Raw genomic sequence first — 15139 nt, 5'->3', positions numbered from 1 at the left:
ACCACATACGCTTCTTATACGTTATTTCATACACTCCTTTCATCTAAATTAGTGAATTATACCAGCAAACACACGAAAACAACATCATTCATTCATATGCAAGAAAACTACATTAATATCACAATAAGTCCTTACAATAGCCCACAAAACAAATTCAACTTCAACTTTAACCATTTAATTCCATCACTCTCATCATATAATCCATGACAACAACAACTAAAATGCTACTTAAAATTAATTCACCAATTCTAACTAGAACAGCCCCCCCCCCCCCTCCCCCCTTACACGGCTCAAACCACATCTCAACATCAACATACACAATTCTTTAGATTCAATTCATATCTACCAAATTATCCAAGTCCAAACCATCCCTAAAACATGTAAAAGAAGATTAAACCTTACCTTAACAACTTGGCTCCTTAATTTGCTGAAATTGGTGAATTAAAATACAAGTATTCTTGCTGCCCCCAACAACCAAACGCACGTTGCTATTGATCCTTCAAATAGTTGGAATACCTTGGAAAATTAATTTCTTTGCTACAAATTCTTAAGCTTCACCATGGACAGCCATGGCCGAGTCTCTCTCTATCTCCATAATTGACAAAGTATTGAAGATGAAATGAATGAAATGGCTAGTCCATTAGTCATCAATTCCCTATATATATAGTGTCCAAAGGCTGGACACGTGCCCCACTTATGGCATGGGCCAACCAGATTTGGCCATGCCATGGTGGGGTCCACTTGGCCCACTAATTGCCTAATTAATGATAATTAGTCTCCAATCCCCACTTAATAATCTAATCATGGTTAATTAATCCCTAATCTCCACTAATATTTCTTTACCAAATAAAATTTATAAGCAATTCGTGCATTAATTAAAAGTCGGGGATTAAAAGTCTCTATTTCATATCCCAAAAAAATCTCGTCCTTAACTTATCTCGATTAGCTTAAAAATATTCCAATGTACAAAAATACGGGATATAACATCCTTCCCCCCTTTAGAACATTCGTCCTCGAATGTTAAACTAGCCTCATAAGGTCTTATAAAGATTTCGGGGGAATCTCTTTTATTGCTACAACATATAGTTTCATCTATCGATCAATATAATCAATTTAGGAGTTTAGATTACCTGTAGGCATAGGGAACAAGTAAGGATACTTATTCTTCATCTCCTCTTCGGCTTCCCATGTCATCTCTTCCCGATTATTATTTCGCCACAATACCTTGATGGAAGCCACATCCTTAGTACGCAACTTTCTCACCTGATGATTAAGTATAGTTATAGGGTTCTCCTCGTAAGACAACTCCTCTGTTACTTGGACATCATCCACGGGGAATACTCTAGAAGGGTCACCAATACATTTGTGAAGCATCGACACGTGAAAGACTGGGTGCACTGCTTCAAAATCAGATGGTAGGTCCAACACATAGGCAACCTTTCCTACCTTACGAACAATCTGATAAGGCCCAATGTACCTCGGGCTAAGCTTCCCTCTCTTACCGAATCTCATTACACCCTTCATGGGTGACACCTTCAAGAATACCCAATCACCAATCTGGAACTCAAAGTGTCGACGTCGATTATCTGCATATGACTTCTGTCGACTCTGAGCTACTAATAACCTTTCCCGAATAAGCTTCACCTTATCAACAGCTTGCTGAATCATATCTGGGCCGATTAACTTAGCCTCACCAACATCAAACCAGCCAATAGGTGACCTGCACTTCCTGCCATACAAAACCTCAACGTTTTCATCGAAACGACCTTGTAACAGCTCAACCAATACAACAATACAATATATAATCTTAACTATGCTTAATCCTCCAATTCAACAAGAATAGCAACATGCCCAAAACATCCCCTAATTAACAACATAGAGATGCCCCATAATCTTACGAATATCTACGGATACACCAAGCAAACCACATACGCTTCTTATACGTTATTTCATACACTCCTTTCATCTAAATTAGTGAATTATACGAGCAAACACACGACAACAACATCATTCATTCATATGCCAGAAAACTACATTAATAGCACAATAAGTCCTTACAACAGCCCACAAAACAAATTCAACTTCAACTTTAACCATTTAATTCCTTCACTCTCATCATATAATCCATGACAACAACAACCAAAATGCTACTTAAAATTAATTCACCAATTCTAACTAGAACGCCCCCCCCCCCTACACGGCTCAAACCACATCTCAACATCAACATACACAATTAGTTAGATTCAATTCATATCTACCAAATTATCCAAGTCCAAACCATCCCTCAAACTTGTAAAAGAAGATTAAACCTTACCTTAACAACTTGGCTCCTTAATTTGCTGAAATTGGTGAATTAAAAGACAAGTATTCTTGTTGCCCCCAACAACCAAACTCACGTTGCTATTGATCCTTCAAATAGTTGGAATACCTTGGAAAATTAATTTCTTTGCTACAAACTCTTGAGCTTCACCATGGACAGCCATGGCCGAGTCTCTCTCTATCTCTATAATTCACAAAGTGTTGAAGATGAAATGGCTAGTCCATTAGTCATCAATTCACTATATATATAGTGTCCAAGGGCTGGACACGTGCCCCACTTATGGCATGGGCCAACCAGATTTGGCCATGCCATGGTGGGGTCCACTTGGCCCACTAATTGCCTAATTAATGATAATTAGTCTCTAATCCCCACTTAATAATCTAATCATGGTTAATTAATCCCTAATCTCCACTAATATTTCTATACCAAATAAAATTTATAAGCAATTCGTGCATTAATTAAAAGTCAGGGATTAAAAGTCTTTATTTCATATCCCAAAATAATCTCGTCCTTAACTTATCTCGATTAGCTTAAAAATATTCCAATGTACAAAAATACGGGATATAACAATATACCCCTTAAGTCATCTAACTCATCATCTTTCATCAATTTCTCACCATCTCTCACCTCCACACCTCTCTAGAATCTCCCACAACATTCATCCAATCTCCAAACCTCTCTAAACTTATCCCAAATCCTCTAGAACCTTCTTCCAACTTCTACTACATGCACATATATTCCTACAAGTCTATAAGACAATTTTGGGTCATTTTTATTTCATTTTTAACATAGCCTCAAGTCCTAGGAATTCCTAGAAACTTCTCCAAATATATTCCAACATATTTCTAAGCCCAAACCAAGGATCAAAGTGAAGATTAAAGTGGTTAAGGGTTTCCAAGGGAGGTCTACACTTCTCTCCCCTTCTTGAAGATGTTGGAGTGAGTATTTTTAAGGTGGAGAAACCATGGAATTGAAGTGTTCTTGAATTTTGAGGTAAGATTTCATATTAGTTTCATGTTTATGAGTTTGTTTGGTAATTATGTTAAGATTTGAAGAGAAGGAAATTGGAGGAAAAGTTCAAATATGCAATTGATGATATTTTGAGTTGTGAAGTAACTCGAGTTATAATTATTAGTATGCTTTGAGCATAATCTTGTTATGAGGGATAATAATGATGTTAAGGAATTGTTGTATACGAGTATATAAGGGGTTGTATGAAGTTGTTGTTATGGATTAATTATGAAAGAAGTTTTGGGATTGAATTGAGTATAGTTTGAATGTAATCTTTTGATTATGGAATTTTTGATGTTTTATTGTGCTTTGGGAGTTGTTTTGAAGATTGGAGGGAGTAGAAGATATAGGAGAGATGCTGCCCGAATTTCGGTAGATTCTAAAGGGGTTTACTTTGGAGACTTAAGATAAGCATATGACAATAAGCCTAACAATAATATGAATTCTCTTGAATGTAGATTTACGAGCTTGGGAGGATAAGCGTTACGTAGTTAAGGAAGACCAAAAAGGTATGTTAAGGCTAGTCCTTTTCTTTCTAAAGGCATGATTCTTTTCTTATAAACTCATACATGTTTTCCATAACATTCTTATTCCCAAAAGTTAGAAGTTCATGATTCTTAGAGTTTCTTATGATGCTAAAGATAAGTATGTTCCATGATGATAATGATGATGATTCCATTTTTGGGGAATTCCAAAGCTTATGGATTTGATGCTATTATGAGTTTATTGAGCTTATTTCATGATTTTCTTGATTTTATTCATTGTTGTTGATCTCACTTTATGATAATTGTTCCTTCAAGGTGAGATATAGTGATGATGATTGCTCCATAATATAAATCGGAGGTTACCGACCTTACGTCACTTCGATAGAGGAGTAACATTTAATCGGGCTCTCGTGCATGTTATATGTATTTATCTATGTGTAATTCAGATACTTACCGAGCCTTAACGGCTGGTCAAGATACTATACATATGTTACCGCGCCTTAATGGTCGGGCAAGATACTATATATATTACTGCGCCTTAACGGCCGGGCAAGATACTATATATATATATTACCACGCCTTAATAGTCGGGCAAGATACTATATATATATATATATTACCGCGCCTTAACGGCCGGGAAAGATACTATATATATATATATATATATATATATATATATATATATATTACCGCACCTTAACGGCCGGGCAAGATACTATATATATACAACACCGAGCCTCAATGGCCGGGCAGGATACTATATATGTATATATGGAAACGTTTTTTAAAAAAAAGCTAAGCATGCACGACATCCGCCTTAAAAAGGCATTCAGAGGCACTGGTTAATCTCTTTTATATTACTTTATATTCATACTTTCATTATGTTGTTATTCATGCCTTACATACTCAGTACATTATTCGTACTGACATCCTTTCTTGTGGACGCTGCGTTCATGCCCGCAGGTAGACAGGTAAGCGGATTTGATCCTTAGGGCTTCATCAGCGGAGTATCAGGAGCGCTCCATTTGCTTCGGAGCTGCACTCTTTTGTGTATATACTTGGACATGGTGGAGTCCTGTCCCATCCTTATGAATTCATGTATTCTATATAGAGGCTCGTAGACATGTATGTAGCCACATATTTCATAACCTATCAGTTCATATTGTTGTATAATATTGTGGTAGCCTTGTCGGCTTATGATGATAGGTATAGTTATTGATGGTTATGTAGAGTTGTACCGTTATTTTGTAATATATGAACCTTTACTGAATAATGATACTCATGAGCTATCTTTGTGGTCCACCTAGAGATAGTTATGAGATGTATGTTCAGAGGTGCTCGGTAGGTTAGCTCCGGGTGCCCGTCATGGCCCCCTAGTTGGGTCATGACAGTTCAGTAATCATTTAGTTCAGTATTCATTCAGTTCAGTATTCCTTCAATTCAGTATTCATGTAACCATGTCAGCAATGCATGTTAAGTTCGACCATGTGATCCATGACCCATCATTCAAGGACGAATGATCCCAAAGGGAAGATATTGTAACATTCCATACTTCCGAACTAAGGTATAGAACCATGGAATCAGAACAACAGAATTTTTCTGAGTGTTGCGAGGCAGAGGAACTCGTTGAGCGAGCTCCAAAGTGAGACAAGGTCTCGCTTTAGGCCTCGCTCGGCGAGGCATAATTGTGCTAAAAAAAATTTGACTAAGTAGCAGAAATAGGGGAAGGCTCACCGAGCAAAGCTCAAAGCTAGGGATCACCGAGCTTGTCGAGCGAAGACCATGGCGAGGCAGCAATTCGCTTTGGGGGTCGCTCAGCGAGCCAGGACAGCTCAGATCCAATCCTATAAATTCAGCACTTAACTCGAAAATTCATTTTTCAGTCTTTCCAACTTCGTGGAAAAACCCTTAGCAAACGTTGTCCTCTCCTCTCAACCTCCCACATCAAAATAAGATCATCTCTATGATTCTTAATCAGTTCTAGCATTAATTTCATGATTCTTAAATTAACACATATGATTTCCAAGGTAAATCCTTCTCAAGCAATTCAAGTTAGGGTTTTGGTGTTCTTCGTCAAAAAAGCAGTTTAATTCATTAGATTTGAGTGAATACAAGTATTTAATGCTAACTCTCTACGTGCGGGAATTTTGTTGATCTTCCCCGCGCCACGTTTTTTACTATTACTACGAATTGCATCAGTAGTAGAGTTATGCCCTAGTTTCATGAAAGGTTTCATAACTTCTATCCTTTTAAACATATAGCTTCATAGTTTGTTCATGATTGTCATTCCGAATATCGTGAACTCAATACGTAATCAGTGTGGGATCATGTTTGAAATCTGAAGATTCTTAGTCATAAAACCCCAGAATTCTTATGAACGGTTAATACTTTAAGTTTTATAAACAATCCATGATTCCATGTCTCAAAATAGTAATGCTCAACATTATAGGTTACAAATTACAATATGATTCTCAACTCCATGATATCAATTGCTAAAATGATGAACACATGTATTTAGGCCCAAGGCCACAGTTTATGTATATGTATACTTGGTCCGAAGCCACAAAATTGTGCACTTATAAGTGGGTCAGAGGCCACAATTTATGAACTCATTTAAAACAGGTGACTTTCCATGTTCAGTAAAAGGCTAATGATTATGACCCTTATGTTCCATTCAGTTATCCTTATGTTTTCGGTTTCAGTATCCAATGTTCAGTTTGACTTATGTTATTGATTTGGGCTGCCCCTTTTCCCAAGAACCCCGCTTATTATTTTCCTTCATTCAATTGTTTTACATACAAGTACAATTTAAATGTACTTACGTCCATTTTGCCTGGGGCCTACATTTCATGATGCAAGTACTAATTTACAGGACGACAGATCTGTTCGTCAGGATCTCCCTCTTATTAGCTGCTTGGTGAGCCCGAGTGTCCTTGGGGGCGTTGCTTTTACTTTCATTTATTCAGTTATGTTAGACAGTCAGGTATGCCGGGGGCCTTGTCCCGGTAACCAGTCTGTATTTCAGTATTCTTCAGAGGCTCTAGAGTAGCAGTGTTTTCAGATAGTGAGTTAGCCGTGTTGGCTACATCTTTCTATCCTCAGACTTATCTCAATATTTTATAATTATGATATTCAGTCAGACTTTTAAGTAGTTCAGCACGCTTTAAATACATTCTGCACAATTATATTATCAGGAGTTTAGTCAGTCATGATTGGTTCGCTAGGTCCAGCAGTTCAGGCACCGGGTGCCAGCCTCGCCCAGGCTCAGGTCCGAGGTGTGACATTTATGTGGTTGTAGGCTCAATGATAAATGTCTCAACATCTATCGTGACCACAATAACTTGGTTGGTCCTTCCTCTAAGCCACTTCATTTCTGTCGTCTATTAGGTGTGGTAAAATTACTCATGAAAATATGACTCGTCCAATCCGCTCAAGTTTGGGTTGGTCATTGATTGCACATTTATTAGCTTAGCCAATTTAAGCTCAATTAAATTTTGGGTGGGTTAATAACCCATCTTTTTATTAACTCAGTCCATTTAGACCCACCTAAATTTAGCCCAACCTACCCATGTGATATCCCTACCGATCATAGCCCATTGCAATACGAATGACTCCTAACCCTTTTTCTTCTCCCTCTGAATGCAATTGTGGTTCCACTAGCGCAGTGGTCTTCTGATTCTATTTTTCAGTTTTTCCCTTTTTTGGCTCCCAACTCATCTCATTGACAGATATTAATCATCGACATGTTTGTAACAAAATCACAATTATAACAAGCTCAAAAATATGATACTACATGATCGAAGATCGAAATGTTACATCACTTGAGCAGACTCGTTTGGAGTTTGAACAACTAAAATTTGCAAGTTGCAACCATTCCAACCCTTTGTTGCTGATCCGAAATACTAGTAGTTGATGTTCATTTTGAGATAAAGGAGTACATTTTTATGCCGGTGAAGTACCCACATTTTTATGTCGGTGAAGTACCCAAATTTGGAATTCAACGCGTTTACTAGTGTACTAGCGAATGGGATAAAGGTTGCCTTTTTGTAATATATGTTTTATACAGTTGGTGTTGCAATTAATTCATGTGCCACAAATGTCCTCATCTACATTTAGTTGTTTCAAAATGTTGTTCCATTTTTCCATGGATCAATAGCCACTGCTTTTGAATCCTCCTTACTTATGCAAATCCTACTTCAGCTTTGACATTTAAATTCTTTGACCTTGGACATTGTCAACCTTTTCAATTTAAGAATTACAAGTATCATATAAGTAAAATATTCGTCTTAAATTGATTAACATTAAAGTTTACCAGACTAGCTATATTAGTAGTTTATATTCCTTAATTTGGTCATTAATTACGTTCTCTTAAGACTATAATTACAATTAAAGATACAACATGAAAATCAGAAATTGTAATTAGAGAAGAATTTACTGCTTTCCAAATGGTAACTAGCTCAAAAATTGAATGGATCATGTTAGAATTGTGAAATATCTCACATCTGTTATTTCAAGATTCTCATAGTAATCTATTGCGATTGAAATAACTCAACACTTTTCTCTTAAGAATTTGATAATTGTTTAGAATATTGTATAGATGAAATATGCAATTGCAACTTTTTACTAGATAGTTTATATGAAAACTAATAGACGAAAAGTGACCAAAATGATTTATAACACTCAATGAGACTCCATGATAACTGTTCATAATAATAAATGAACTTAATAACTAAAAAGTAAGGTAAATAATCTAATACAATATGTGTTAAGCAAATAGTGTAAGGATATTACTTTCCTCGTCTCAATTTACGGCGATACTATTCACTTTTTGAGATTCAAATTATGTGAATTTTGACCGATATTTTAAAATTTATTTTTTCACACTACTGACACGAGAAAAATTGCAACTTATAGTAATAATCATATAGTTTTTGAATATCTATATTTACTTTTAAAATATAGAATTGATCGGATTCAATTTAGCATCAAAGATTATTTAAGTTAACATCCAAAAAGCGAAAAATGTCATTTAAATTGAGACGAGGGAGTATCACTCTATATAAATTAAATTAAATCAGACAATATCCCCTAATGTATCTCCTGCCACGTGTTTACCCTTCGAAGAAGAAGCTCGTTTTATGACTTGATCTTGGTCCATCAATAAATTCATGACGCCACGGGTGATGTTTTTTCCTTACTTGAATTGACACCATTGACTCACAAATAAGAACTTCAACTCCAAAATATAACAAGTATATCCAGCATTTTGTCCTTATGATTATATTTTCTTCTTTAATTTTTTAAAATTGTGGCGAATAGCTCAATGAACATCAGGAAAAGAATTTCCAAATTATAAGATTGTTCAACTTTTAAACTCCAAGATAACAGTTCTAAAAATAATTTAGGAGCAACATTTTTTTCACATTGTCGTAATTGAAAAATGAAATATCCAATTTAAAGGCATACATGTTTTTCATGTGTTAAGAATATATATTAAATAATATAAGTGTGCTCTCTTCTCTGACAATTAAATTTTTTGATGAGATAGTCACACTTCAATATGGTATTAAAAAGTATTTCTACGTGCTTGGCCCATAAAATAAAAATGAGATGTGGTCACACTTCAATAAAAAAGATACATCATATAACTGGATTTTATTTCGAAGAACATGATAATAATATGGAGTAATATAGTCCAGTAATTATTATTGATCATTTCATAATCCATTAATTATTCTTGCATTATAATCCATAAACCAAATAGTAACTTTATAACGTATTTCCTCAAAGCTAGATAAATGTATATTTATTTCGCAAATCTTAGGTCGGTGTATTGCAATAAATTCTTATGCCACAAATTTCCATCATCTCCACAACCTGTTTTTCATTTTTTTTTTCTCTTTCCAATAATTTGCCCCTTCAAATGGATCAATACCTAGTCTACGTTGCTTCAACTTGCATAAGCCTATTTAAATTTGACCATTTACCTCAGTGCTTATTCTATGTCCACATGGGCCTTTGACTTGCACAATCTTCAACCTATAAATAACCAACACTACTTTTTGTCAAACATATCTAGCAAAGTACTCAACACCTTTCACCATAATTTTAGCAAGATGAGCAGCTCAGATGAAGGTGGTAGCAGCACAAGTGCAAAGTACAAAGGTATTCGACGACGAAAATGGGGAAAATGGGTGTCGGAAATTCGCGTTCCAGGTAGCAGTGAACGTCTTTGGCTAGGCACTTACACTACCCCTGAAGCTGCAGCTGTAGCACATGACATAGCCTATTATTGTCTTCGCGAATCGTCGTCGTTAGATAAATTAAACTTCCCTTTGATGTTACCGGCTAATGTTCAACGTGGAATGTCACCAAGATCCGTGCAAAAGGTGGCCTCAGATGCTGGTATGGCCATTGATGCACAGTTGGTTACTAAAGGAAGAGATGGTCAGCAAGATCAAAGTGTTGATAATTATGGGCAAAATGAAGCTCTCAGCATTTCTGTTGAAGATTATCTTTATTGATATGTCAAGGACATTCCCTTAGTCCATTACTCCTTCATTACTCCTTTTAATGGACCAATCTGACATGAATTCAAATTAATCGAGCCAGTGAATTTTGAATACCGATGCCTAAAGTAAAAAAAAGGCATTATCTCCCGTTCCTCTGTCATCACCACCGGGCCACCTTCTTTACTTGTACACATTTGCAAAAGTTTTGTTGGTTTTCATGAATTTTGATGATCTTGAGCAATAGATATCAAAGTAATACTTTGGTTTAAACTTTTGTTTTTTGGATCTTTGTATATCTATGTTCATTTCTACTTTGAGTGGGCCCTCAGTCAATTTCCAGAGCATTCAGTAACGGATTGAATACAGTTAATAGGAAATTTTATTACACAACAAGCAGTACTTGAGACTCAAGCTCGATAGACATCAAAAGAGTAATTTGTAATGGTAAAGGGCTTCTAAGAAAATAAATAGACATCGATAGCTATTTCATATGCATACTGATTTATGATTGCCTTGTGCTGTACAAATTTGTCTATAATTCTTGAAAGTTGTCCATGAGAATATTTCAGGATAACAATGTCTACTCTATTGGAAGGAACAGCATTCTCGTAAACTTACAACTTATGTTCTGGACTACTCCACAACTAAGTAAAGATACATCCCTTATCAAATTCTATAATATGCCCAAAATTTCCTTCTTTATAACATAGAAGAAATTCAATATTACTATATATACAAGAATGCAAAGGTGGATCAAGGATTTTAAGTTAATAAGTTCCTAAGGCGATCTCAAGTTAATACTACAATAGTAACCAGACCAATAGACGAATGCAAAGGTGAATCAAGGATTTTAAGTTAATGAGTTCCTAAGGCGATCTCAAGTTAATACTACAAATAGACTGATTCACCTAGTACGGACCAATAGACTGAGTTAATACAAATATATAGTTTAGGCAAAAGTTACTGGTTTCATGTGAGCCTGTAACCATTGCACTAGCTCCACCCCTATCCGAAAGTGCCTACTTTAATCTTGACTAGGTAACAATCAAAAGTACATCAGTTAAGCTGCTCTGCGTTCTAGTTCACTCCATTGATAGGGCCAAATAAAGGGTGTGGTTGTGCTCTGCTGCATCTAAAGAAAAAAAAAAAAGGTAAAAGCAGTGACAAGAACACAAAAACCAAGTTTATTGGTTTATTCAGCTCGAGAACAGATAATATCATATTACAATGATCTGCACAAAATCTTGATAAAGACACATTCTTGAACATATCCAATGGAAAATCAGAGTAAAGACTTGAGTCTTGGTGTTGTCTTCATTCCATTTTCAGCAGCTCTTGCATCACGATATGCCCTCCGTGTCTCTGAGGAGAAGATGAGGAAGAGGAGGGATGGAGATGAGGAAGGGGATGACTCCAGAAGAGACCTTCCAGTTCCAATAAAGGAAGTTCTCCTAGCACTTTGATGTGCAAATAGCACACGAAATGTCCATTGGAGGACGTTTGGCGCGAAGACTCTATAGAGAAGGAAAATGTCGTACCAGCCCGGATATTTCACATATGGATCTCCCCGACATGCTCCCTGCACAATCAACTTGGCAAATTCCTCCACTGAACTTTCGGATGCACGAACCTTAAACCAAAAGTCATAACCAAACATTGTAATGTGATGGGACATGACATCTTACCAGAAGTTACCCAAAAGAAGTAATAATATATTAAAATAAACTAAAGTTGAGATCCTCATAAATGACAAGGAAAATATATACTACAATTTCACATGAACAATCTCAGCTCTGCGAAGAACTAACCCTTACCTATAGAATGGACACCACTATGTACCTCATTCCAACAACCTTGTATCAACTAGTACTAGTTATAGAAACTAAAAACTAGTGTGAGATCAAGTTTATAATTTCTCCATAATCCGTAATATCCTAAGTCTTCGACCCCCTACAATAGTGGAGGAGTGAGGTGGAGGGTAACATCTGCTTTGAAATGGAGAACATGTGCAGTTTATGCCTGAAAACATCTATGACGTGTGTTCCGTCCTGCTTGGAAAAGTAAAGCATGTAACCTTTACACATTGAAACAGCTACGATGTGTGTTTCATGCCGCTTAGAAAGGAAAGCATGGCTGTTTTATGCCTCTAAAAATCAGTGTGTTGAGGAAAGCGTAGAGGTTTACAAGAAAGTAGCAGTGTGTTGGAATAGGCAGAGAATTTGATTTCCACAAAGAGAGATGAGAGTCATACTTCCCTTTCTTCCTTCCACTGCATATCTGCACCTTCCTCCATCATGAATTTTCCTCTTGTTATTTCAGTCCCTATCCATCCGTGCGTCGCTATTGTGATCCCGACGTCATCCTTCACCTCTAACCTCAGGGTCTCGTAAAAGTTTATAACTGCGGCTTTTGCTGCCTATTCAAACCAAATAGGAAAAAGAAAACAACTGAAAAGAAGCATACCACCAAAATTCTTTCGTTGTTAAGGTGAATTATGAATGCTGACAAAAGGAGGGGTCTTAAGAATGTTAATTCAGAAAGCAGGACAAATGCAGTTTAAAGGTCTATATGGTGTTCAATACTTACAGAGTATAAGCTCATTCTTGGCAAGGGTAACCAGTTCTCCGCTGATGCATTCACGATGACTCGACCTCTCGTTTGCCGCAGGTAAGGTAGAGCTACGTAGGTTGGATACACATTACCCCAGAAATTGATATCCTAAAAAAAGGAAAACTTCAAGACTTTAAAATCATAGTTGAACTCCGAATTTAAGGGATATGAAAAGCGTATAATGACAGTGAAAAGAATGTTGAAACAGCAGTATTTGAATGCTCTTTCATACAAATGAACGAGAATTCTAACAATTCGCAACTTTAAATGATAATAATTAATATTCCATATACCATCAAAATGGGAAACAAATTTGTGTCCGTGGCTTCTTCCAGGTAGAAAGTATGTCCTAAGCTTACTATATTCACAAGATGATCCACTGCAAATAATGCAACAGCAATGAGTATCAGCTAAACTTTTCACTACAACGTGATATTCCCCATGATCAAAGCACGTCAATAAACAATAATACTGTCTCCTTTCATTGAACAAACTTCTAAGTGAAAACAGATACAAGGTATTCAGTTTTTTAGAAACAAAAACTTGAACATCTGAAACGCCACTAAAACTAATATAAGTAACAAAATTCTTCATTTCAAAGAGGAAAACGATTCAAAAAAATAGAACATGAAATCAATTTTTGGTCTACTGAGAAAGCAAGAGAGTGCAACCAAAGCAGAGAGTCCGTGGTCAATAAAATCAGAGTCCATCTGTAGATAATATCCGCTTCAGAATATGATTATTTGACACGGATTTCATGTAATGTGTTCTGTTCAAATGAAGGAAATGTAATAACCTCGAAATAGCATTTCAAAGACAGTTTTAGTTTTGACTAAAAGCCTGTATAGTTACGGCCTCTTCATAATGCAATGAGGAAGGGAGTAACATTAAGAAATTATGTTTGGCTCAAGGTAATGAGAGGATGATTAAGGGGAAAGGGGAATCATTTGCTACAAACCAAAGCGCCGCTCATATATATCTCGCGAATTCCTATCCATTTAAATCAAAATAGAACGACGGCTTTGTTAGGTTTTTGAGTTTTCACTTCTCATGTGGAATTGAATTAAAAAACCCAATTCAATTTGGATCAGGCCACTTTTGTCCTAAAATTCTCTATATATAGGATCAAATTAGGTCTTATTTTAATGACACAAGAGTAAATTTATAGCTGCCATAGATAGAGAAAAACATGAGAGCGAAAGCAGATTTTCGTCCAGAAATTTTCTGTTACAGCAGTCCGCTTTAAATTGTGTTTCCAAATTCGCTAACCGTTAGATCGTGCTGAAATTTGAACTGGGGTTTCTTAACATCTGGTTCTTAGATTTCAATGGTGGAGATCAGATGTTGTGGCCTGTAGCTCCAGTTTTCGAGTACGAACAGTAGCTCAATTTTGGGGGTGATTTCTCTCCTTTCTTCACTAGTTTTGGTGCTATCTTTTATGTATTGTTGCTCCGTCTTTAGCATTGATATTGTAGCTATATGTAGAACATTGTTGTAACTCTTGTTGATTATAGTGGAGCTTTTGTGGGCCGAAGATCCCGTGGATGTTTCCTCTTCACCTTGAAGGGGGTTTTATCACATAAATTTGGTGTCTCTTGCATTGATTTACTTTTGCTTGCTTTGTTATTTTGTTGTTGGTATAGTTGTTGTCCGGATTTTCATTTGTGCTAGTGTTTATTGTCTTCTCTTGGTTCAAATAGTGTGGGATGTTTTGACTTAGGTATTTCTTCCGCTGTTACCTCGTCGTGCAATTTGGTTGTTGCTTGTTTCTTCCCAACAAAGTGGTATCAGAGCTTGTGGTTGTGTTGATCGTCTATTTGAATGATGGAGGCAAATATGAGCAAGATGGTTTGTTTAAATGGCGGTAATTATCATATTTGGAAAAGCAAGATGAAAGATCTTCTATTTGTCAAGAAATTGCATTTACCTGTGTTTGCTTCTAAGAAACCCGAGTCCATTAAAGATGAGAATTGGAATTTGAGCCCTTACAGGTTAGTAGCTATATTAGGCAATAGGTTGAAGATAATGTTCGAAATCATATTATGAATGAGACAAATGCTAAAAGCTTGTGGGAAAAGCTCGAGACACTTTATGCTTCGAAGACTGGCAATAGCAAGTTGTTCCTGCTGAAACAATTGATAAATATTAGATACAAAGAGGGCAGTCCTATTTTTTATCATATCAATGATTGTCAGGGTGTC

General features: G+C 36.2%; 1 protein-coding gene and 1 pseudogene across 1 annotated transcript; one reads left to right on the top strand and one right to left on the bottom strand.

Moving 5' to 3' along the window:
• The first annotated feature begins 9872 nt into the window (after positions 1-9872).
• On the top strand, positions 9873-10598 carry LOC132605121 (ethylene-responsive transcription factor ERF020). Its single transcript, XM_060318381.1, has one exon. It carries the CDS (start codon positions 9933-9935, stop codon positions 10338-10340), a length of 408 nt encoding a protein of 135 aa, XP_060174364.1. The 5' UTR covers positions 9873-9932; the 3' UTR covers positions 10341-10598.
• Positions 10599-11494: 896 nt separating this feature from the next.
• LOC132606250 (11-beta-hydroxysteroid dehydrogenase B-like) overlaps positions 11495-15139 on the bottom strand; it is a 39138-nt pseudogene continuing 35493 nt past the window's right edge.

Source organism: Lycium barbarum, chromosome 8 (assembly GCF_019175385.1).
Source record: "Lycium barbarum isolate Lr01 chromosome 8, ASM1917538v2, whole genome shotgun sequence".
Lineage (NCBI taxonomy): Eukaryota > Viridiplantae > Streptophyta > Magnoliopsida > Solanales > Solanaceae > Lycium > Lycium barbarum.
The sequence above is the reverse complement of the archived record's forward strand: the minus strand, read 5'-3'. Positions and strand labels throughout refer to the sequence as shown.